The sequence below is a fragment of the Sander lucioperca genome, chromosome 9 (genome assembly GCF_008315115.2).
Source record: "Sander lucioperca isolate FBNREF2018 chromosome 9, SLUC_FBN_1.2, whole genome shotgun sequence".
Classification (NCBI taxonomy): Eukaryota; Metazoa; Chordata; class Actinopteri; order Perciformes; family Percidae; genus Sander; species Sander lucioperca.
Window position 1 is genome coordinate 9,685,356 of NC_050181.1, and position 27,024 is coordinate 9,712,379.

A 27,024-nucleotide genomic window follows, 5' to 3' on the forward strand; every position below is an offset into this window, starting at 1 on the left:
AGATGTTTTTCTCATATTTTCCTAGTTCACATAATCAAACCTTTAAAGAGGGACAATGATTCAAATGAAGGCCAATCCATAGAAAACCATGCAGGGAAATTAAAGCCCCTTTCACAGATGCACTGCAAACCATTAAATTATCCAGACATTACCCGGCGGAGCTGTATGTGAGAACGCAAATGTCCGAATTAGTTGGATCAGACAACCCTTCTTTACCCTGCCACCTTCCTAGTACAAAGTCCATGTAATCTCCGATTGAGCCCAAAGTGTGAGAAGTCACAGCAAGCGAGTGGGCGTGTTGATGACGTTTCATGCAGCTCGCGCAAAACCTGAAGAAAACAAACATCCGAGGGTGAAGAAGAATGGTGATTTACATGAAGACAGCAAAGAAATTGTCTAATTGGAGAGACGACGAGATTCGGGAACTTCCGTCGCCAAGGCCCAATGTAAAAATCGCCAGACAGATTCAAGAACAGCAAGGGACTCAGCTGTTTATGACCAAATTATGAACAGCTCCGTGACACGGTGTAATCTGCGTAATGGAGTATTTCCAGTAAATGAGAACGTATCCGACATGGATAATCTCCTGTTGTGTGCTACATGTGTGAAAGGGAAACTCTGGACTATTAGTGCGTTCCATTTACTTCAGAACTCGGAAGCTGGAGCTGGGAATGACACCGTGGGGTTAACTGTAGCCAGGTTAGCCATTACCAGTTGACAACAAAGCATTACGCTGTTTTTTTGTGCATGCAAACAGCGTAACATGTCCACGATATAAGTTGGACAGGACTGTGTGTAAGAATGATTTACTGTGACACAAATAAGACAGAAGGGCTAATACACTGTATGTTACCACAGCTTTCACTACTGTTGATGCACGGGGCAGCCATGTTGGATTTTGAGCTTGTGGTACTGTGAGGTTGACCGACTTCCCAACTCGGAAATCTGAGTTAGGGAGCGGTTCCAACTTTGACCTCAGAGAATTCCGACTTCCGGGTACAAATGGAATGCACTGTATGTCGAGAACTGATTCCTTGGACAATGTCCGGAGTTCATATGTGAAAACGGCTTAAAAGTCATCAAAGGACAACACAGAAATGTGGCTGCTGACAAGCACTGCATTTCTGGAACAACACACCCCCTTATTATTGACCATAACAACACCACTTATGCTTTCAAGTACATAAAAATACTAACAAGAAGAAAGGAAGAGGAAATGAGCTTTTACACAAAGTTGGAAAAAAAACTTGTGCATTAAAAATTGTTGAAAGGAAATCATTTGATACATTTCCTGTCACAAGCACACCCATTACAAACTGTAACACAAAGAAAATGCCCAACATTTTCCATCCTTGGAGCAGATACAGTACAACTAGTTTGGTCCCATGCTAAAAAAAGCCCTAATTGAATCCATGTGCTCTGTATTACGTCATTCTTTAACAATGAGTATCCCTACATTACTGTGTCCCAGAATGCCTATGGAAACAGGAAGCTCCTGCATTTGTGATGCTTAAAGAGGACACCAGTGGCTTTGTCTCTGTGAGGGGGAAACTGCATTGCCAGCTTGTTTGTTAGGTTTTTCACTTCACTGCTCATGTCAACTCAAATAAAGATGACCATTCTGTCTGAGGGTAGTGAAGCACAATCGCCCCCCACTTATTCCATTTCATGAGAAAGGAAAATGCAATGCGAGCAAAATCCCATGCGTATGGTTGCCTGAGCGTGTGCATGTGCATACATGCGGACATTTTTACGTGCAGTGAATCTGAAGTGGTTTTTGGAATGAGAGGACAACCTTGAGGTCGAAACTTCCACTCTGACTTTCCAACCATGATTTCCCACTGTCATAGATTACAGAGTGAGAATTTAGCTAGCAATTAGTATTTCTACTTCCCTTATATGCCAACCTCATGACCAACCAACCAACATTCCCTGTCTGACTACTTTCATTATTCCTGTCTTGACAAAATGTTCCTGAATCATCTTCCTATTGTGACCACTTACACAGCAAACAACCCAGTCAGGATCTTATTTCTGTTCTTTTAAGCTCCCAAACACTAACCTCTTTATTTTATCAAAAAGACTTATAAACAAACAAGACAAACTTAACTTAGTAAGTGACAAACACAATCAGCAGAGAACAAGGAAAAACTCTTTATGCCATGTAGTCTAATGCGTTCTGGATGGCCTGCCCTACTTAAAGCCTTGTGTTGTCTGCAGACAGGCATTGATCACTTTGACAAAAATAAATTGGACATTCTGGTTCAAACAGGATTCTCATTTAACATGAGATTTGCCCAATGCACAGGTTGACTGGCTGATTTGTAGAGTTAGGCGAAGAATGTGTCTGATTTATCTTTTCTGCTACCCAAAACATCGCATGTGAACAAACTGATGTGAACAATCAACTGTGAACTAAAAAGAGAAACACTGCATACAAAGTGAAGGAAGATCTAGAAATTGCAAACCTTAGCTCAAACTTCAAACAAACGACAGTTTGTAGATGCGTTGGTGAAAAATTGTGGATGCTGCTCACGTACTAAACCACAATCCCGAAGAACAAAATGTACTCTAGCTGATATTTACAGTGGCAGATGCTCAAATATGAGTTATATTTAGTTATTAATACATGTCATGCAACTACATCACTTTTCAATATCTTGCTGTCCCCCCATTTCTCCTGCAGCAGGTAAAGGGCATTATCACAGTGTTACCGTTGGTCCCAATTTCCATAAAAGTGTCCATTTGCTCTTGAAAATAATTACCTGCTGGGAGTCTGGCTCACCCACCCCTGCTGGCATTAATGAAATAAGAAAATGCATCTTTTACATTAATCTGCAGATTATTAAGCAGGCAGACTAATTTCAACTGCAAGGTAAAGTTGATACAGGAAATATTGTTGGCAGCGATTCACAGGAAGTGAATGAGACATAGCAAGGGAAAGCACAGGGAATTCCATCCTCATGAATAAATGTAATGTCAGATATAAGATAAAGGAGAATGGATGACACACATGGGGGATTTTCTTCAAATTGTCAATACCTGTAGGTATGCCTAATGGCAAGTCAGAATAAATATGCATCACTCACAGAGCACTTTCTGTCTACTGGATCCCATTGACACCTTGTACTTATGGCATTTTTCCATTACATGGTACCTGCTCGACTCGCCTCGTCTCTACTCGTCTTTTTTCAATTTTTTTCAATTACGAAAAAAAGTCCCTGGTACCTGCTAACAGGTACTATTTTTAGTACCACCTCCGTCCAGGTTCCAAGCGAGCTGAGCCGATACCAAAAGGTGACGTGAAAACCTGCAGACTACTGATTGGTCAGAGAGAATCGTCACTAATCAGTCATCATTGCTAGCGACAGACAGGGGTGTCCTGAACAAAACCGCTATTTTTAAATAGTTTAGCCAGTGGTGTTTTTTTTGCTGCCTCCACTTCTTTTGAAACAAAATTTCTCTTCTGGCTGTGGCAACAGCCACATGCCGAGAGTCAAAAACAACACACCTTCGCCATTCTGTGTGTGCGTCGCGTTAGGTCACGGCAGTTTCCTGCGCCGTCGCTATGACGACCAGCCACGCTCGCCTCAGGTATGAGGCGGTACTAAATCTGCAATGGAAAATGGAGGACAGGGTACCGCGGCTGAGTTGAGTCGAGCCGGTACCATGTAATGGAAAAACGCCATAAGACTTATTATTATTACAGAGTTCTGTCTACAGTCCCATTCTTTCAACATTCACTAGATAAGTGCATTGCTCACCACCTACGCTGCATGGCCACCCACCCCTCCTCCAAACCCAAGACCCCCAGAGAGCCCCCATCTCAGCACATGGTTCACTGATCACTCATGCATCCACGGGCTCGACAGAGTGGCTTTGTTCATCCACAGGTGGGGGTGGGGGTGGGGACGCAGTCTGCACACCTCAACCCATCACTCTGTAGCTCCCTTCCCCCAAACCTCACAAGATTTAGAAGTTATCGTCAGGAAACACTTGAACCGAGTGTGTTTGTGCATGTGTGTGTTTAGTTTTGTGAGGGCTGGGCTTCAGCTTTCTGGATTTAATTTAGGAGCAAACACTTAGGCAGGTAGCAACAGGCGGCAAGGCCCGCCCCGGGGCATTGAACACTAAACCTAACTTTACTCAGACTGATCGGCACACCTACATTCCTAATGCCTGACTGACTGACTCTGCTGTGGAATAAATGGACAAATACCACTGACACTCTACCACAGGAATAGGTATCCTAACATATAATATGAGAATACAAATACACAGAGATCGGTTGACCTCAGGACCCATTGCGAGTGTTATGCCAGCATGAGAATGAAATATCTGCGTTGGTGGTTCAAAAGTTGGCTTAATGATAATAAATACAGAATATGTGCACCTGACGTTGGTAGAAGTCATTAAGTTGTCACAAATGTCTAATTAGGTCTTCATGTGAAGGTGTGAAATTGGATCTTGACGCACAAAACACAAAATCGCAGCTATTAATTCAGATAGTTACACATATTTATCTCTCTCTGCCTGGTCTTCCAGGCAACTGGACAAACGCACTCCATTTTCAAAGTTAACCTTTAAACACAGTGCTTAAGTCGTCTTCTTTTCTCCCCATCATTATAGCATGTAAGCCCTCTTAATTTAGCCCTACTAGGCTGCCAAACGAATTACATTACAGCCACTAACTGCTTTAATGCTACTGCTTTAAGCTGTGTCTCTGTGAGGCCAACAGACAGAATTATCAGTACTCCCATGTCCTGTGTCTGGGTAACAGAGACAATACTGGAGCTGTTACACCACAGTTGCACCACTGAAAAAAAGCCATTGTAATGTGTTCTTATAAGTCACTGGTGATTATACTATATATATATATACACACACACACTATACAAACTACACTTAGCTACTCAATTACTGAACTTTAAAGCGGTTCACACATGAAACACTCTGGAGAATTAAAGTACCTAAAATAAAAATTCCAAAGGACTCTCTGGAACCAGACATTTTTGAATGCCATCCAAACTCACAATTCCCCATGTGTTTTTCATTTGCCTGTCCTTCTTAAAAAAAAAAAAAAAAAAAAAAAGTGCACTTCCGTGTTTCTTTTGAGCTGTAACTTTCTGTGCAGTGAAGGAGGGGCTGTACATGGAGAACTGAGCTGTGAAATAAATTCAGCAATCTTGCAGGTCTTACCTTGACCTTTGTAGGAGTCGATGCCTGCCAGAGTATCTATGGCGACTGGCTGTGACTTATTGTTCCCGGCCAGGGGATATTGGCCGGTTTCTTTGCTCTGGGACTGCTGGGTTTCACATTTGCCACTGTATGGCTGCTCTTTCCTCCTGAAACGGTTAGCTATGAGCTGCCATATGCTTGGTTCTTCCTGAACTGGTTTGGAAGAAAGTTTTGTTGGACAGAGGGGTACCTCCATTACCTTGACCTTCCCTCTGCTGTGGTACTGAATGTAATGCATGTCCCCATCCTCAATCTGCTCACTGGAAGTTGGAAGCATTCTTCCTGTGAGGTATGAGAAAGGCCGTGAAGGCATTGTTGTCTCATCAGCCGTACTTTTAGTCAGAGAGCACTCCTTTAATTCCCTTTCAGACCCTAAAGTTACTTTGTCCCTGGGCCGGGTCCTTCTGATTCGCAGGCTGAGGCTCCGTCTTAAGGAGCTCAGTTTACTTTTTGGAGCGTCAGATTTACTGGATTTGGAGGAAGACTTTGCATCTTTGTCACTTTCCGTCTCCTTGTTCTTATCTTGAGGTGCTTTGCCAAAAAGCTTCCAACGAAAGCCCCCTTTGGGAAAGCCTCCTCCATCGCTGCCTGTGTGGCTGCAGGTTCTCTGGCTGTCTATCTCATCATCAGAGCCCCTTTTTCCCAGCTCCAGTACGGTCATACTGACAGGCCTAGGCTTCCAGCTCCTCTGGCGGAACCTGGGGGTCACCTCTGTGGGGACCCAAGGCCGCTGAGCCACAACAGGATTGAGGCCATCCACAGCCCTCAGCTCAGCCTTCCTGTTCCTGTTCTGCTGGCTGTTTTCTAAAATGCCTGCCCTCTTGAAGGGTTGCTGGGTCTGGGGCTCTGACAGGACTTGGCCTGGGCCTGCCAGCATGCACACACTCCTGGGCCTCCGCAGCCGCCTTTCAAGTTCAGATTGACAATCTATTTGCTGCTTGACGGAGTCGCCATACATGCTCACCGTTCTCCTACCCAGCGGGGCTTTATCCTGACGCGACCTTCGCAACACGGCCCGGGGCAGAGAGCTATGTCCTGCAACAGTGCCATGTCCCCCAAAGATAAGCCCTTTAGCATGGACGGTGACAGATCGTAATGTTGAGATATGAATGTGTTGCTCCTGGGTGTCTGTCTGAGCAGCTGACTCTGCCACGTCTCTGCCTTGTTGTGAGGAGTTACCTGAGTTTTTGGAGGGCTGTTTCAAAAACCTGTCTGTCTTCATTTTTTCCTCCTCCAACTCCTCCTCATTCTCCTCCACAACTACCTCCTCTCTTTGCCTTACAGCTCTACCTATGAAGCTCAGGGAGGGCCACCTGTCAAGCTCCTGCCGTGCCCTGCCCAGCCTGGGGCTGTTCTCCATTGGTACTACACCAATTATCTCTCCTCCTGGCTGGCAATTCTTAACCAGGGTGTGGGTGACCCGGCCCATTTCCAACTCTGACACCGGGGCATCTCCCTGTGTTTCGTTCAGAATTACAGAGATGTGATAAACAGTTTTCCCCTGCTGCTGTTGGCCAATAGCTGTACTCCTAGGGGTCGCATCCACGGTCCCACTGCTAAGGAATAGCATGGCACTTCACTCAAACTGATTTATAGATACATTCTCATTCACAAGCGTGTAGCAGAAGCCAATGTCCACATTCTGCCCAGGAGTTAAGATTCAGCTCTTGAAGTCCTTCATTTGAAGACTAAATTCCTATGCCAGGCATAATCCTTCACCTTTGACATGGGAAAAAAACTTCAAACAAGTTAGAGCAAAGCCTCGCTGCCAGCTGCATCCTCTGGCTCCTTTACTCACAGAGGCATTTAGATGGTAGCTGCTTTCTCCACACACTTTGTTCTACCTGTCATGCACAGGCAGATGAACAAAAGAAAAACTGGTTATCCACAGCTTGTTTTGCAAAAACGTCATATCTGTAATAGCTGCAAAAGTTGCAACTTAAAAAAAAGAAAGAATCACCCTTTCTCCTTGGCAAGTTACGTGAGCAATCCTTGTTGTTAGCGGTGCAGACAAACCCCTTAATCTCTGAGCTCTTGCTATGCAGAGCATGAGGGAGTGTGTCTCTGTTTGAACTTTCAGCTGCCTTCCAACCCCCAGGACACTTGGAAAACAAGGAATGGATCCCACAGGCATTAAACATTCCCTCCTACTTTCTCTGGAGCTGCTAGTAGCCCCAAAGAAATAAACAGACAAACATGAGCATGAGTTTGAGAGAAGACTGAGCTGATTACAGACACTGTTGTAATCAACAAAGACTACCAGCCATGAATGGACACTTTGTGTATTCTGACCAATGGCAAAACACAAAAAGGGGGATACTTTCCCATGTTTAATGGAAGAAGAGACAATATAGTTCACTATGTTCTTTGTTAATTTATCCACATTTTAGTGACCACCACGTGGTATTAAATTAAAGGGTCTAGAATAGCTACACTGAATAGGATGTACACAGTTTGGTCGTGATATCTTTGATAGGGAAAAACTTACATAATAAAAATTCCTGCCTCTCACTACAGGACTTAAAAGAACACAAATGCAAACTTAACTTGTGTTAGTAAAATGAAGTATCCACACATGGCACTTCCAATGGCTCCCACTACAGAGCCCACACACAGTGTAAGCTTAATGGCCCAAACAGCCTTTACATGTTCTTGTTCCATTTCCTAGTTTTCACAGCTATGGTGCTTTGGTGAGCTGAAATGGGGCCATTTTTATAGAGAGCATCATCTGAATCAAGCCAGATTTTACCTGCTCAACTCTGCAGCACTTAGTTACAGCGCGGTTTGGGCTGGAACACTGCCTCTTTGTGGTCAAAAAGAGAAAAATGCTTGTAGGAAACAAAAAATGGGGCATGTTCCTCTTGATATTGAATTGATATCAATTTAGCATTAACATTAACATTGGCATAATTTGCTTGAACAATGTTTTTATGACACAACATCAGAACAACTCTCTATATTTGGATTATATTGAAACCTCTCATTACAACATTTTCTATATAAGATACAAACCCTGACACAGGTGCATGATCATTTAGCATTATTGCTTATGAGGGATTTTGGCAGAGAAAACCTAGAACAACATGGCAACACTGACTGCCCATTCTCAGAGTGCGTCACTATGGGAAATACAGTATAACTACGACTGCGTCACTAAGGGAAATCCAGTATAACCATGACGCTGGAAGTTGCAGTATAAGTGTCACAGCAGCTTTGTGCCAAAAGCTGATTCTCATCAGCACTTAATTAAAAAAACCTTTTTTTCCACAAAAACACCCTGAAGCCCTCGAATAGCTGAAACGCTGATCATTTCTTCACGTTGAAGGAAAAACATGCCCCAAAATGACATTACTTTAAGCTTATCTAAATCAAGGCCTTTGCCATTTCATCTAATTTACAGTACGTACAAGTACTGGAATATTGGAGGTGCATTCTTCCCTTTTGTGTTCTTATCAGCAGACCAAGTGCTGTTAGAATTGGAACAATTGAAAATATTTAAGGTGTAGTTCCAGGAAACCTTTCCACACATACACAATGAGGAAAATCTTGAGGTTTCTTATGAGAGACAGTATTAAATATTAACAGTAAAATGTCAAGATGCCTTAACAGTGAAGTTAGGTCCCATCTAAGCTGGCTTTGCTGGCCCTTACCTGTGTCTAGGAAGCAGGGGTTTGGAATAATATGAGGCTCATCGTAAAGCAAGCAGTCCTTTTCGCTCCATTGGATCTGGTGGTGTCGAGTTCGTCTACGACCCCCAAAGCACAGCAACATAGTCTACCTCAAAGGGACTTTTTTATTACTCACAATATAACCATTCGAAAACAAAACATCCAGAAGCCTAAGATGTCCTGTGTCAGTCCAAACTGTTGGTCATATTTTTATTTTCCTCTCCTCGTGGGGTTTTCTTTTGCTTCCATCAGGCATTGCTGTGAAAATATCATTGCAGCTCAATTCTCAGCTCCTGCTGACGCTTTTGTCCAGCATGGCTGCAAAAAAACCATCTCTTTTGTCAGTTGCATCATGCTGTGGCCATGATGTGCCTTCCATGCAGACCTGATAATGCAGTTACCAGCAGAAACCTGAACGGTTACTTGACAGTATGAGGAAGTGGCCCAGAGAGGCCATGTGTCCCGGTTCACTTGGAGTTGTTTCCTCCTGGTAATTCGTAATGCAGGTGTTGGCTAACAGGGTCCTACATAAGAAACACTGATAGGATTAAAGTTAATCCACTATCCTGTTGTCTCTGTTGCGGGTCGGTCCGGAGGAAACCTGCGTGCCGACTTAGTAACAGAGCTTCTCTTGTGTGCTCCTCTCTCCTCCTCTGTCCCACAGCTAAATGTTTCTCCCTCTTGTAACCGTATCTTGATGGCATGGATTTTCAGAAAAACTGGATTAGCATGTTTTGAGGTTCCTGAATTACCCTCCGCATCTATACAGATCAGCCTCATTGTGAGCAGAAGTCATTCTGTGTGTGTTGGACATATATCCATTTACCTGTGTGTCACTTTTACAAACATGAGTGTACTGTTGTTTTGCCAACATGGCTCTGAGCTGACTTTGCTGTTTACTTTCTTAAGGCTACATTCTAAGTCTTTACCAACACAAAAGATTTTCTTGGTACTTTTTTTTTTTTTTTTACAAGTCAGTAACAGTAAGATACCGGTCCAGTCAGTAAGGAACTGCATACTGATTCGAAGATTGCTTTTTTCAATTTCTTTCAAAAGCAACAAATTCCTACAAGAAAATTATTGTCAAAGTTTGAGCTAACTAAATTAGACAACCTCCCTCAGATGTCTCCATGCTGCAGTCACCTACTACGGCTAGAAATAGTGAATGGTTCAACTTGGAAAGGTTTTCACAGTATCATCAATTATCTTCAGGGCTTAAGTAATTTCAGGGGTTGTGATACCTTCTGAACACCTATTAGCAGGAAGCACGGAACAGATACGTTACAACAGCAGACATGACAGACCGACAGCACTGGTGTGTTTATATAAGGACATAGACACAACGTGCGATGAGTGCTGGTGTTGTCTAGCCTATTGCATGATTATCCAAGCCACGAGTAAAGCTAGTGCCGGGCGGTATATAGGTTTATACCGTATACCGGTATTCATTTCCCGTATGATATGAATTTTTCATATACCGTAATACCGGTGCATTGCCACAGAGAGTGCTACGGCTAAAGTAATATAAAGAGTGAATTGAGAACGGGAGCCCTGTTAACTGCGTACCCTTCTCCCTCATTGTAGTAACTTTATAACACAACAATTAATAACCCACAACTAACTCTCTTTAACAGGATAAAACACCATAGCACACAACAATTTGTGACTTAAACAATTTCTAACACTAATAATTTTACATTTACAAATTTACACCGCCAGACGGCATGTTGGGTAACATTATAGCTGCTAGCTAGCCAGGTAGCATAACAGTCTGTTACGCTGGGAGAGGCTCCGGTCGCTACTGCACATTCAAGAACAGAGAAGAAAATTAGAGGATGAAGAAAGACCAGAGATACATCAGAACAACGTATGCTCAAGAGAGGAGCTGTCTGTTGTTTTTGGTTTCTAAAGAATCTGACATAATTTAGCCACTGTTGTTGCCCGTCGCGCTAACATTACTTGATTGCACTAACGTTACTCGGCCGTGCTAACGTTAAAGACATGTCACTTCAAGCATGCAGCGGAGCAACATTATGAACGCAATAACAATCCACCTACGGCCCCACTACAGACCGTTGAGAAAGACGGGAGAAAAAATGGTTCAGAGCAATGATTAAAACACTGGATTTAAGATGTCTTGGCTCGCAGAAATACGTCCGCTAACCTGCTAACATTCAAACACCGAAGGAGGCTGACAGCGGAGCTACGTTCAGTCGCCCACTTTTCTACAACAATCTGTGGCCAAGGTAGTGTTTATACAACTATCTTACAACTATTTTGTTTTGAAAGGGAAACAATGTTAAAGTTGTTTATATGTGTATTCAATCGATTTAAGTTTATTTTACTACTTTGCAGTTTGCACAATAAAAATAGTTTAGATTCTGTAACTTTCATGCATTCTCCTTCATATAACGTTATTGTATAATGTTGTGGAGTCAAGCAAACCCTTTAGTAATCAAAGCTTTTAGTATGACATTAATATGTGTTTGTGATATTCTATGTACTCCTGACAGTAGAATAAGCCATTATAGACCTATATAAAGGTCCAGTCAAGCAAAAGAAAGAAAATACTGTGATATACCGTGAAACTGCCAGAATCTTAAAAATACCGTCATACAAATTTTTGGTCATACCGCCCAGCACTAAGTAAAGCTTACTAACTCTTCGTCAGTATTGGAACATGAGGAAGACAGCGATGCACACATGTGCGCTTTTTTTAAGAAGACAGTTTGCTTCCTCAGGAACAGATGAGGGCAGTGACCAGACTTTGGATAATCAGCATAAGGCTGGTAAGTGGTTATAGTCGAACACCGCCTACATTTTCTATCAGTAAGGTGTTGCTGACCTTATTAACACATACACAACTGCAGCACGACTCACACCTGATGAGCATCCAGAACAAAACCTCTGATGTTATCTACTTTCTGAAAGCACAAACATACGTGTGTCATCCGTATTAATCAGAGGTGTTCAGTGAGAGCTTTTGTATGACAAATCAGTGCCAAAGAGTGCAGAAGTGACTCACAAGGTTTAATGAGCACAAAAATGTTCCTTACTTATCTTTTAGTCAAGTGAATACAGGGAGGAGGAATCAAAATTCTCACTGAGTATTTCTAGAAATACAATGTGACATGGATCTGGGCTGTATGACCCAAAATCAATATCGTGTTAATTCATCATTCACACATCACACCTTCACACATCTCAAAGGCTAAAAGATAATAAGTTTTAACTACCACCAGAGCTCTCTGATAACTGCAACTCTGTGTTCATATTATCTGCCGAAACATAATGTTTTTAAATATGATGAATTATTGTCATGCTGCAAGTTGCTTTGTTTAGAATAAAGATGAACGTTACAAGACTGGGTGTTGACTTTTCGTAGGGCAGTGATTCCCAACCCCCGGTCCCGGTCCGTTGACCCGTTAGTACCGGCCCGGGCCTTGAAATATTCCCAGAATAATGGTCTTTTTTTTTTGTTGTCTTTTTTTATATTATAATTGTCTTTTTTAAATTGCTATAACAGTCATGTCATTTCATCCAAAACATTAACAATAAATAGACTAGATCAAATTTTTTTTTGAGCGGCAGCCTTGTGATTGCTTAGTGGCTCATTGGTTCAGGACGTAGGCCTATGTATCTGACCGGACCGGTGCACGTAAATTGGCAGCTGCAGCATAGGTGCAGAGATGAGTGGGCCCCAGCGAACTTCCACGGCCTGTTTCATTGCACACTGTTCCAGTAAAAAAGGCTATTACCAACACAAAAATAGCAGAAAAAAAAAAGCAAGTCAAGCTTAAATCATAAATATACAATGCCTGATATATGGATCCGTGGCGCCAAATCCGTTGTGTGTTGTTTGTGGTGAAATATGCAATGAAGCAATGAAGCCGTCAAAACTTCAGAGTTGGACGCTCAGCTGCAAGTTTTGATATATTCCATCTGTTTTTTGTGGCTGCCAAGCAATCCCAGGGGTCTCACTGATATGGATATCAGACTGTAAGTTGGTTTTCATTTTTATTTGTGAAGTGGTCCTTTTTAAAATTTTGTTTTATCATATTCTGGTATTTGTGTGCATTGTTTTGGTTGCATATCGAAGCCCAGGAAGAACAGCTTGTTGTGTGCACTTGCACCAACTTCTTGTTGGTCTGGTATTTTTTGTTGTGGTTAAAACTCAATCTCTAATTTCATACTTTTAGAAATGATTGGCTGACATCACTGTGAGTTGCTACTGTAGTTCTGAAATTGTCTGTTGAAACTGGCTCTTATTATGTATGTTGTACAATTAGCCTTTGTTGTCACCTGTTGGTGAGTGAAAACACTGAGTTGCTGTTGAAGTGATTGTCTTTAGTGGTTCTGGAGAGATTTAACAGGTGAAATGGGCTGGTATTTTCATACATTTTGCCATTACTGCCACCTACTGTTGAGTGCGTGAGTGCTGTGTGAGTTGATTTTGAAATAGACCTAATTGTATGGGAGAAAAAGGAAACATTTTGTTCATAATATGCAAACATAACCACTATAGATAAAACAGTAACATCCTAGGTTTAAAAATGTTGCATCTTAAAATTTAGGCATTAAAATTGACAACTGGTCCCTGGAATTTTTTTATACTGGTCCCTGGCACAAAAAAGGTTGGCTCATTAAAGCATTTGGAGAGGGCTTTAACTGAACATACCATGATGAGAAAAAAATAGCTTGTCCATGACTGCATGAATGTCCACATAAGTAAATTTGTTCATTCCATACATTTGAACTATTGTAAATGTAATTTAAGGTCCTTACCTTCCTAATTATTTATCTGCTTTCAGATATTCAGATGCAGTGATACATCCCTTTTTCATTTAATTTCGCCTATTTGCCATACCCAAATGGAAACGCTTGTAACAGAAGAACTGCAAGGCCTAGCATGTATAAGGCTTTATTTGAAAACTATTTTCTACTAGTTTCTGAAAATGTGCTGTGAAGAATGTGACTAAAACACAACCTAAACTACGAAACTACGAATTATAACAGTAAGTGTGGGCAGTCAAGGGAGTTCCTCTGGAACACTGTTTTCCTGGGTGTGACTATCCAGCTCTCTGTGGCACAATTAACCCTTTATGTGACTCCCACCAAATATTTCAGGTCTGTCAAACAGTGGATTCCCTTGAAAGATCTGAATTATAATTTTGATAACAAGAACACAAGCAGAAAACTGAAATGCGCACACACACACACACAAAATATGTAAACATGCTTTTGATTCCCCCACACTTAAACGATTAAAAAGCACAAGTGATTACACAATGACCTACCAATTTTCAAAAGGACATCAATTTACCAGAACCCTTTTTTACCAGAACCCTTCTTGCATCGACACTGAATTAATATTTTCAAATGAAAAAGTCAGGAGAATCATACACAGAGACAGAAGGGCTACAGACGGCAGAGAAAAGTTTATGATAATTATGCTTGCAGTAGTGGTATTGAGCGTGGGTGTAGAGCTTTTTAAAATTCAGCTGCACTAGCGATGAGCATACGTCACCATTGCTCCACTGCAGAGAAAATGATAGGTTTGAGGACGTCTGTGGGAGGTTGTGAAAAAATTCCAGACGCTTCTGTCTCTTAAATTCAGGTTTTGAGAGAGAGCTTGTGCGTTTGTATAGTGTGTGTAAGAGAAAGATGGAGAATTTATGAGATTGAATGGGAGAGAGACAGTGACAGAGTGTGTATTCGTTGTATAACCTCAGCTGAGAAGCATGAAGCTCCCTTATTAAGATGTTTTACATCCAAGATGCTCACTGCTAATTTCCTCTGACAGAAAATAGACAAAAAAATACTAAATATAAAGTACCAAGACTCAGTGTGCTGGGTTTCCACTAGATTTTTTTTCAAATATCCAGCACATACAGTGGTGCTCATACGTACGTTTATGAACCCATACTAAAGTTGACTAAAAAGAATAAAAAAAAATAATCTTTTGGAAATTAATCTTAATGCCTTAATTTAAAAAAAATTAAGAAAAATCCAGCCTTTAAGGACACCAATTTTATTTGTGAATGAATAATGTATCGTAAATAAATAAATGTTCTTCCTTAAAATACAGGGGGCATAAGTAGGTACCCCTTATGTTAAATTGGCATGGTTTTATTTCAGTTAGCCTAATAGCTGGTTTGATTTGCATTAAAAAGGTCCAATATGTAATATAATTATTGTAATAATTCCAAAAATGACCCCAATGCGTCATCAGATATTAAGGAAACATGCTAAGTTGAAATACTATCTTTTCTGACAACAATGCTAATGCCAGTATTTTCTCCTTTTGAAATTTCCGTTCAGTGACGGAATTTCTGTTTGTGTTTTGGCCTGTTTGTTATTATCAACTGCCCAGTTTGTCAGCCAGGCTGGGTTGCCAGATATACCTGTAAAAACGTAAATCCAGCGCGCTACAGCTGTAAGGTTAGTACAGCCATAAAAGCAGCAAACAAACGAACAGGATCAATGGAGATGGATTTTACCCAACAAAAAAAACGCATGTTTCTAATAGTTGCGTGACCAGAGACATAACAAACCCGTCTGGGTAAATATTGGAGATGTATTTGAAAGATGGAGACAGCTTAGAGCCCAAAAGGACGCAGAGTTGGCTAATTTCCTCCTGAACAGGTAAGCATTAGCTTCAGGCTAATTTATCACAGCTACTAGGGACGGGCATTTTATGTCATTTCAACATTTGTGTAGCTACTCACACTGAATTATATAGCTAGAGTACCCAAGTTGGTTACTCGCAAAAACAACTGAGACACAGCCAGTGAAGTGATCCCGACTGGTCCTGGCTAACGCCGCCATGCTAACCCTGCTAACTGCTAATGTTACTGGAGGACCAGGCAAGCAGCCACGGCTGTTTACAACGTGTAGCCTGTTCAGCAGCCGTAGCCGACAACGGTGAGTTATTTGAAGCCAAGAGAGGGGGGCTGTAAATCGGAAAGAGAGAACCTTGAGTTTGCAGTGTGTTTAGCGATTGTTGTCGTAATTCTAAGCCAATAAAGTGTGTTCAGTCGGGTGGAAAAGGACGGCAAGGTAGTGGTATTTTTAGCGGTTCCTATTGTAATTCTAAGCCGAGGAAGTGTGTCTGTCTGGCATGTGGAGAGGATGGCGAGGTTGTGGGATTTTTAGCAGTTCCTACGGTAATTCTAAGCCAAAAAAGTGTGTCTGTCAGTTGGGTACAGAGCTCCACGTGAGCACGGGCTTTTATGACTGTCCATATAGCCAGCATCTAACGTTAGCTACTCCGCTGTGCTGTGGAGTAATGTCTGGCTATGTGAGACAAACGTCTAGCAACATTGTTGTGGATGCTCTGGTATCAGCCTGGCCACCAACGTGAACTTCGAGTCTGGGGGAGACGACTCTCTCCAGTATTTTGAATTTGTACTGCAGTAACTATTTTAAACAATAGCTGTCAGTATTACATATTGCACCTTTAAGAGATGATTTTATGGAAAGTACCCCATGCCAATCTCTAGGTATGGTGAAGGGTATGTGATGATGTGGGGCTATTTTAATTCCAAAGGCCAAGGGAACTTTATCAGGATGCATAGTATCCTGGATCCATGAAATAACTGGCCCCTGTATTTTAAGGAAGAACATTAATTTATTTACGATACATTATTCATTCACAAAAAAAATTGGTGTCCTTAAAGGTTGATTTTTCCAATTTTTTTAATTAAGGCATTAAAATCAATTTCCAAAAGATAATTTTTTTCATTCCTCTTTTTAGTCAACTTTAGCATGGGTTCATAAACTTATGAGCAAAATGTTGAGTGAACATTACTAGGTTTTTTCATGTTGGTTTTCATGTTGGCATGTCGGTATGCATCCCCACTAACCTAAAAAATGTTTTAAACGGTAAGTGAACACAGCGTATCGAGGGAAGACAACGTCTCCTGCAGCGGGGAGTCAGAGGGACTGCAGGGTTCACTAATGTTAGCTTCTTGTCTCATCTGGGGTCTGATAAACAGTACATTCATCAAATTCAGTGCCCATAACGCCATTTTCAAAGTTACTGTAGCCGTCATATTTCACGGGACCCACGTGAGCGTGGTTTTCATGGTAAAACAGCCGCAGAGGCTTTCGTCAAAATGCTGTACTCGCGCTGTTTATTTGGTTGTCATGACTTTGAGTGATGACATCCTGTCACTGTTCCAGTTGCTCACCATCAAAGGGGAGAGAGAGAGAATGACTGTTGGCTTGAGTTCAGTATAGCAGACAGCTCTGCAGAGTCGTGTAATTTTGACTTTATGACATTTCATTAAATGCTGAAGGAACAGCTAAATGTATATAGCGGAAACACTGGTGTGTTTGTACCTGCAAATCTACTAAACGTGCATAGGTGGATGAATAGGGGGTAGTCTTGACTTTTTGACTATTGCATTTTGCAATCACCATCACTACCACCCTGCAGCCAATATGTTATTATTCGTTTGATGTGTCAGATGAAGAAATTCAAGATGCAGAAAAATGTGGGTGATGCAGACTTGGCCAGAGAGAATGGAACAACTGAAGAAAGAAAAAGGTTAGTGTGAATTTCAAAAACTGGGAATGGGTAGCTGGAAACACGGCGGCATACACTGGTTTGTAGAAGATGACAAAATGACCAGTGAGAGTACGTAGGAGGAAGCTGCAGAGAGATGCACAGTTTTTGCTGGCAGGTTTGTGTGGGCTGGTGGCTCCCAGTCCTCCTCCTCCTCTACACATTAGTTTGCGAACCCCCGCTTACTTCTGGTGTCATCCTTTAAAACTTGCCTTACAAACTCGTTTTTATGCAATAGCTTTGATGTGGTATTGCATTCTGTAATATTAATTGTAATGTAGAAATAGTAATATTTATATCGTTTTTGGTAATATTACACAGTAACATAGAGAGACCTGAAAGATTATCATCAGTGAGCAGGGATGAAATAGGCTTGAATCAATTCACTGAAAACAATGGCCAAAGATAACTGTAATGTGCTATTATTTGTTGACATCTCTGTGAAGCACCAGACTACTGTTAACAAAAGAGGTCAGAGTCAGACTCAGAAGAAATCCCTTCAATCAGGCTTCTGTATCATTTAAGAAAAGAGCTTGGGTATTGAAAGACTAGTTCCAGCTTTGCATATGTCACTATCTTGCTCGCCAACATACACTTCAAACGATCATGCTACATGGATCATCTTCTTTCTCCAATTTCCTTCTTGTAACAGCAACATGTAATCTGTCATGCACCATTTGGCTTTCAGCTGCATTCTTGTATCTCAGCACCATAATGTTGTAACAATACATGCAGTTGTTAAAATAAATTGAACTGCCATTCACAACATTAGTCAGCCACAAACTGACGCCTTCTTGCTATGACAATGTAAAGTTACTTAAACTATTACTTTAGTTCTGATATTTTTTACACTCTTGCTACTCTTCATTGGGTAGTAATGATGCTCTGGAGAGCCAAACAAGTCAATATTAATCAATTATTTCTATGGTTTACATGCAAAACCACAAGTCTGCTGTATTTCTACAGGAGAAGCAATACATCTACAGTATACAATTCTGTGCAGTCTTCTCCTTTTCACTCCTTTCAAGGTTTTTCTTTCTGTGCTGTTCCAAAAAGAGGGCCAAGAATAGCGACACATTTGGGTACAAGCTCCCATGCAATTTCCCACGCCTTTTGTCTCCGTTCCTGTGCCGCCCATGCATGCTGAGACAATAAGCTGGGAGCTTCGTTGTGAAGCTGACAACACCATTTTACAAAGAAGTCAGGAGGAATACCATTCATTCCTACTGATGCCCCTGTACCAGTGCTAATAACATGCAAACCTATGGAGCAGCTGCTGACTGATCTACACACAGGAGTCTTTATTTGTTTCTATCCAGCTGATACAGTTCGTAAAAAGTTTACAACATAAAAAAGATTCAGTGTTGATACAGTGCCATTTGCGTACTGCAAACAGTTATGTAATCAGTTTTCAACCGATAATGGCTCCAGGATAGTGACGCATCGTTGGTTCTGTATTCAATGTGGGATTAATTGTTGTTATGTTCATTTAACTAGCATATCTGTGACTGATGAAAATCTCAAATCCTCAGCCTCTGAAATAGCTCTGGGAGATTTAGTTCCACAGGTGACTGACAATTAAGCCACGCTCCACCAGTTCAAGTTAAATGGCGCTCAGTATGACGGGAACCGTGGTAACTTGGTTACTGACAATTAGCACGGTGCTTAGAGTGTGATGGGCACAAAAGGGAAGACAGTGAGGTAAACATATACAAATCTTTGCAAAAAAAATCTACTTATCTCAATATCAAAAACCAAATTGACATATAGGCCTATAGATTCCCTCCGTGGCTTGCACAGGCCTGAAATCTCCACGAGGCTTCAAAAGTGGGGATTCAGTGTGACACTGAATAGCTCTGAAACCATTTATAGTAGGACTGTTGTGAACCTCTATCAGAAATGACATTTCATCAGTATTCTCATGTCCTCAGTCAGACTCAAAGGCTTAGTTCCAGCTCAGTCGCAGTGTCTGAATGACACAGACGCTGAGGCTGGAGAGGCCAGCGCAAACATCTGAATCCTAATTGGTAAGTTTCATGACAGCTCTATTTGTCAAAGTCAGTATGGAGCGGTTACATTACGCGCTCTTCATGACATGTTCAGGTGCCCTTAACATAATGACACATCATCCTGTCCCTGCCAGGTACAACGGAGGAAGAAATATTCATTATGCTTATTGTTTCAGTCCAGTAAGATGTGGGCACGAGCAGCTGGTCGAGGTGAACCAGAAAACCTGAATGTGATTAAACTGGACGTGGAGACACTGAGTGATGGTGCCTGTCTAGTATTTCCTACAATTTGGCTTTCGAGAAATGAGGCCTGCCTGAGGGCTTTTGTTATAATGTCAACCAAATCTGAAAATGGCAGCACTGAGATGGACTAGCTAGGATATTAAGGAACAAACACAACATCCTAACATAATCATAAACCTAACAGTAATATTCAATTCAATTTTATTTATAGTATCAAATCATAACAAGAGTTATCTCGAGACACTTTACAGATAGAGTAGGTCTAGACCACACTCTATAATTTACAAAGACCCAACAATTCCAGTAATTCCCCCAAGAGCAAGCATTAGCAGTGGCTAATGCGACAGTGACCAGGAAAAACTCCCTTTTAGGAAGAAACCTCAGACAGACCCAGGCTCTTGGTAGGCGGTGTCTGACAGTGCCGGTTGGGGATGTGATGAACAGTGGCAATACTAGTCACAAAGATAATGGAACAGTGACTACAAATGGTAGTCGTAGTAGTTCATGTCATAACAGGGCACTGAAGGGATATAGAAACATGAGCTCATTATCTGCATTTTTCCTTCCTTTTTTTGTCATCTTTAACGTTAAATGTGAGGATTTCAAAACTGCTGATCAGAAGATCAGATTCTCCGCAGGGCACCACAGTGTGCTGAATACACAGTTTCTGTGACTCCATCTGATATCATACCGCAGGGTCTTTGTCAGGTTTTGACACTGACAACTGAAAGATTTAAAAACATGACATAGTACTATTGGCTATCAAATCCTCCCTCAAAAAACAGTGTCTTTATAATTACAGAAAATCTGAAAAAACAAAAACTAGACAAAAATTGTAGAAACCTATTTTTGCCAAAACATGAGACAAAAAGCCTGTGTGAAGTTTCATGTGAAGAGATAAGTGCTGTGTATTCAACCTGGAGGGGGAAAAGGGAAAAAATAAAATGTTCTTGGAATTCATATTAACTGATATCAATCTAAACATTCACTCTTTTTCTCAAGAAACACCACAAGAGATCAACACAACTTGTTCAGACTTACATCCAGCCTGGAGATTGAATTTTCCAAATGCTGACAAGCCATCTTTATTAGACATGGGGGAGTTCTCCCTTTGGGAAGTGTCAGAATCAAGTCAAATTAATGGAGGCACACATCTGCTGTACCAAAGATATTTATTTAATAACTTCAGCTCTGTGGAGTGTCCAAGCAGGCAGCTGCCACACAAGTACAGTTAAAACCTTTAAGCAAGCATCCATGGGAACGATGCAGTCATCCTCTCTGAACGGTATGTGATGAAATGTCATTTAATTTCTGTGCATCATGGCAGAACATTGCTGGCTGCACTAATTTTAGTAACTGAGCAATATGCACATTTCGACCTGAAACAATTCATTGGCAGCAAAGAAAATTACATCTAAATTGCAATAAATGGGCATTTAATGACCATGAGCGAAATATGCTGCACTTGAGATGTTGACGTGCCCCCGGTTTATATTTTTCATTTACCAGAGGCCTCTTAAATGCACTTAATAGCAAATATCTTCTATGCAGAGCATTTACAGTGTACATTATTATTCAGCATTACTGCCTCATTGAGATTTGAAGTGTCATAACCCCTACACCTTCAATCCATGCTAACTTTTCAGCGATTGATTTTGTCCCCCTGCCACTGAGATGTTGATTGTGTTTGAATATGATAAACAAAAGCGCACACACACACACACACACACACACACACTCCACAGGAATCCCGTAGCTTCCCTTGTGTAACCCAAAGTAAAATGAGAAGCCTAATGAGCTGAGAATTACGGTTTGGGCTACTGGAAAACAATCCTTAGCAATAGATATGACACAAGAACGTGATCTCCTCCAGGTTCTTCTCCTCCTCCTCCTCCTCCTCCTCCCTCTTTCTGCGTCTCTTCATCTTTAACTCGATCCTATTCGCCCACAATCCTCCACCCTCCCCGTGCTTGCTGAACACTGCATCAGCAGCTTCCCCAGGAGAAGGGAGACCTGTTCTTTAACTAGACCCTGACAAATAACTGCCAATTCAAAAACCGCCAAGATGCACTGGCTTCATCTGCTCCCACACCTTCTGGGAAGATGCAATTCTATAATGTCATTCTCTGTTACGTAACCCTGCGTTATAACTGCAGACACTCCAAGATTAATGAAATTCAGGGGAAGCCCCCCCACACTGCCTGATCTACAGTACTAGCAGAAGATGACGGTTCTGCTATTTTTACTCAGGCATCTCCATGGGTACAATAGTTTCTGAGGTCACATGGCTGCCCGCCCCTCGGAGAAGCACACTGCTGCAGTGCACTATTTCTGGGCTCCGGGAAGAGACAGGTGTGAGCGCTTGTGGGGGGAGAAACCTGCTGAAAGGTGCTACAACACTCCACTGCTTTAGGGCTGATGGTGCAAAGATTAACATGGTGCAAAAAATAAGTATGAGCCAAACCCTACCCCTGTTTTACCTCTAGTGTGATGAAGGCAGTTTAAACAGTTGCAAGTCAAGGTCAGTGTTTGGGGATCAAAAGGTAAAAGCTCTTGTGGCTGTAGTTTTGACCGATAGGCTCTTTGTCTGGATTGAGTCTGAACCGGCTGCATGGCCGCTGCTGCTGCATGCCAATGAGATCAGCACAGCAGCAGTGTCAATTTTGCGCCTCATCGTAGTGACAGCTGCAGGATGGCCGGCATTATGTCGACATCAGTCTCCCTTTCTCATAACCCAAGCCCTGTCTATCTAGTGAAACGCAGGACTAGTACATTCAGAGGGCTGATAAAGAACTTTATGAATGACAATACAAAAGGCCAGATAGTAGAGTCGGTGTCTCAGAAGACTTTATGATAATAGATATCAAAAATTGAATCTTTTAAGTGTGTTCCGCTGAACAAGAAAGATTTTCAAAATCTCAGCTATGCGTTGTCTGAATGCCAACTAAGTCATGCACACAAGAAGTGTGTGTCAAGCAGAAAACAAAATTTAACACAGTACACTGATGTTATGTTTTATGGCAGTGGTTGCTGACCTTTTTAGGCTAATGACCCCTTAAAAAGAAGCAGTGTCAAGTTGCGAACCCATGTTGCGACCAGTTCAGCGCGATAATGATTTCTTAATAATGAGGCCTGTGGGAGGTATAATTATCTAATAATTCAATTTTTTGTAGCCTAAATCTGTTAGTTTTTCTCCGTTGCCCTACCCGTCAGATCTATCTGCTGTGGTCCTGACTCCAAGGTTGGGAACCACTGTTTTATGGCATGAAGCCAACTCTTGTGTAAAGAAACTTATCTAATCAGTTAAATAATCTAAAAAAAAAAAAAAAAAAAAAGAATTATCTTATGTTGAGGATGCTAAAGACAGTAAGTCTGCATTAAGGGAAATGTTCTTTTACAGTCCAACACAGTTGCAAATAAAAAAAGTTATTTGATTTAAGGATTTTATGGGCACCAAACTTAGAAAGGTATAACACTTTATTGTATTACTGTATTGTAGTGATTATCATAATACCAGCCAGGATAAGTATGCGAAAGAAGCAACATCATAAGAAATATTTAGGAGAAACCAGTGATTGAGTGATTAGTGTCAATTTCAATGTTAATTTCCTGCTACTCTGTACTCAAATGGCAAATTAACTTCCTGTGTAAACTGTGTAAGGAGGTAAATGCATGTTTGCTTGCGAAACACTTGACAGATAAGCAGCTGCTCTCAGGGATTCAGTCTGATTTGCGCTGGCTTTCACTTTCGTAGACTTTGCATTGAAAGCACACACTGAAAAAGCCATGACACATGCACATTCGGTATGAAACAAACACCACTGAGAATGCATAACTTACACACAGGCCATACTTGTCAGGATCCTGTAGGGCACTTACCGTGTATACAGTCTCTTGACTATTCTAATGCTTATTCTAATAATACAAATATGTGGGAGAGGGATTGTTAATTGTCCTCTTCACATGCAAATAGCCGTTTGGTCTGCTGTAATCCTGTTTGTGTCTCCATATCTCCTAATGGTCCAGCAGTGACTCATGCTGCAATAGATCTAAGGCCTAGGGAAACATGTATCCATCAGTCAAGGAAGATATTCAAAGCTTACTCACTCACAAGTAATGTCACCAGGCACCTTGATGCTAGCATTTTTTTATGGCTTATAAACAGAGGAAACCATAACTTTTTTTCCACATCACATCTCAAAGCTGTTATGGCTAATGTAAAGTCCATCAGAGGTGCAACTTCAGTGTTTGATTTGGTAACATTTACAGTTGTTTTAATTGGTTTGTGTCCTCTGCTGCTGTGCTCTCCCACTTCTCAATGAGAATCTATGTCATCAAACATGCACTAGCTCAAGGCAAAGTCACACTGCAGACGGTTTAAAGATAAGACTTCTCTAGTGATTATAAACTTCACAGAAAATGTGACCGAAATAATAACACCACCGCAGAGTAAAATTATTCAGTGTGAGAAAGGACATCTTCAATTAAATATACAGATCACTTGGGAAAAGTGCCTTAACTGTCCCGTTCCACTCAACCGAAGTCACAAAATAAATGAGAAATACAGAGTCAGTCAAGTGATAAGGACAGAGTGTAATTCTGGCACGTTGGCCTTTTTCAGATACTCAAATAGATTCCAGATCAACAGATAACAACCAAAACATAATAGCATCTGTGCACAGCCCCTGGAGAAGGGACGGCTGTAGAGAGTAAACAAATAGCTAATCAGACTTTAGCCAACAACTGAGCACCGCCTTGACACAATAAACGGAGGAGATTCATCTAAATTTCAACATAAGCTCTGCCCACGTACTGCGTAGAGCCACAACACAACAGACACCCTCTATTTCTGTATCCCCAGGTGCTCATGGCTAATACCATTTGTTGCAGCGACTCTGTTGTACTCTCACTTCAATTTGATGTGGTGTACCTACTTTGTTACTCTGTCAGCTGAAATATATAAACAGAGTTTCACATCAGAGGTAAAAAATAAATCTCTCCTGGTGTGTATATGTGGTGGTAGAGCATCGCCACAGGGGGTCACTGTTGCTGTATGAAAATGCTAAATACATTTAAGGAGGAGATTTGCAGAAATAGGCCTCTTCTTCTGCTTGCACTAAAAATGAAATGTAGATAATCTCAAAGAGGAACAGATAATACAGGCGTATTTCTAAGGTAACCATGCCATTTTTTGGGTAAAATCCTGTTGAACAGAATTTGGAAAACATCTTAAATATATTTTACATTTTCTTTTACATCAGATATTTCAACAACCAGTATACAAAAAACATGGATCTTAAATGTTAGCTATAGCAACACAAGAGTAAAATCTGCCAGCTTGTGCTCACTATGGACAATCCAGTACCAGCGTGCACTGAGAGGTTGGAAGACGGATATTACATAAGAAGCTCATCAGTGGGGTAGTGGCCCACGCACTCCGCATCCACAGTGGAATTTCTCACTGTTGAACGGCCTCTCACTCAAAGTAAGAACAAAATGGCTGAGGTGACTGGCTGAGGGGGGAAAATGCAGCAGATAGGCTGAAAATCAACGTCTATAGTTAGCCATTAAAAATATGCTATTCAGTGCAAGTGAACTAGGCGGACAGTGGCGGTTAACGTTACAAGCATAGTAATGTAAGCAGTTACTTTTTTATTTTTAATTGTTGATTGATTCAATAATCATTTAAGTCATTTTTCAAGCAAAGATGCCAAACATTCACGCTTTACAGCTTCTCAAATGTGATGTGTTGATGCTTTTCTTTGTGGTATCTGAATATTTGGGAGGTTTTTGGAGCCATTTCAATACTTCACCTTAGGCTACTGGGACTTGGGACATTTTTCACTATTTTATAGACAAAACGATAAACTGAGAAAATATGAGGCAGATTAATCAATCATGAAAATAAACAATAGTTGCAGCCCTACAATAAACGGAATGTCTTTGGGATTTGGACTGCTGGTCAGGCATAAAAGATGTTACTTTGGGCTGGAGATGTATATTTTGACATTTTATTGGCCAAATGATTAATCAGGATATAATAGGCAGATAAATTGATAATAAAATACTCATGAGACAAAGAAAAACAGCAAATCCTTACATTTCATAAACTGGAACTATACAATTATTTGAACTAATTTTTTACTTAATAAATCAATTATCAAAATAGTTGCAAACACCTTTCCTGGTGTTCCACTAATCAATTGTCTCAGCACTAACTGTAAGGCAGTTACAAATCTCAGCTCATGAAAAACAAGGCTCATGTGGCACATGACCTAACATTCCACCCACAATCTTAAAATCAACAGTAGTCAAAGAAAGGAGGACAAATCCTCTTCCACCAGGTGGTCCCTGAATTTGATGTTTTCACAAACCTCTGTCGGCTTCCAGCTGTGGCAAGCCACAAAGGCAGGGGTGTGTGCACTCCCAACATTTCACGTTGTTGTCACCCTCTTCATTTCCCAGCAGATGGACGAGGGTCAACACCACTGTGATCATCAGCATTAAGCCCCCGTGCGGCATGTGCTGTGTGCCAATCGCCTGCCTCCGCTCGCACCGGCCCACAAACCCATGTTGACTCTACGCCCACTTGCCCATCCATTGCACAGGCAACCAGTTGCCTAGGCAACCTCAAAGGCCTCGTGCCTGTTTAAGTGTGAAGACTAATTTTACATTTTACTTGAACAACCGTTCATTTTTTTTATTAATGCATTCATTCATAAATCTATTTCCACACATGCCTGTCTATCTGTGAGCAAACCTTATGCTCAACTTTTTAACTCAACAGTTTCCAAATATAATTGTAATCTGACATGGAAAATTAGGGAAACAGACACTCAGACACTGTTTTCTATCAATGTCTATGTCTTACAGAACTAATAAAACTGCCACAGTCTTCACAAAGTAGGCCATGAGCGGTGAAAAAAATGGATAGAGATCTTCAAATAGCTCTGATAGATGAGTATAATTTGAATTCCAATTAGGCTACTGTGTGCTGTTTCTACCAAAGCAATTTATAATGTATATGTGCAAAGATGAAATGAAAAACAGCCTGTCATGATAAAAATCAATCATCAAACGAAATCAACAAAGTAACTAATGATATCAGCAAATGGCAGTCTCAGTTACATAACACCACCTGGGTTTTAAGAGACTGTCCTGTTGTTCAACTTACCTATTAAGTAACGATGATAAATACACTGAAATCAGGAGTCCATTCTAGATGGTAACACTTTTGCATTCACATTTGATAAGTGAGGCTATGTGACTACCATTATCCAAAGTAACAACGTTGCTA

The 27,024-nt window shown here is 41.1% G+C and overlaps 1 protein-coding gene across 4 annotated transcripts in view; it reads right to left on the reverse strand.

The window, feature by feature from the left end:
- agap3 (ArfGAP with GTPase domain, ankyrin repeat and PH domain 3) overlaps positions 1–27,024 on the reverse strand; it is a 124,652-nt gene that overhangs the window by 71,311 nt on the left and 26,317 nt on the right. The window contains exons 1-2 of one of the 4 annotated variants that reach the window (XM_036004779.1): positions 5,960–7,270; positions 5,200–5,926 (exon numbers count right to left, since the gene is read on the reverse strand). The exons of 1 other annotated variant lie outside the window; for it this stretch is intronic. In XM_036004779.1, coding sequence (XP_035860672.1) covers positions 5,200–5,926; positions 5,960–6,808 — 1,576 coding nt within the window. In that variant the 5' untranslated portion in view covers positions 6,809–7,270. Of the gene's footprint in view, positions 1–5,199; positions 7,271–8,888; positions 9,494–27,024 lie in introns of those variants that run through there. 2 more of the 4 variants (XM_036004781.1, XM_031294059.2) reach the window with 2 other exon arrangements.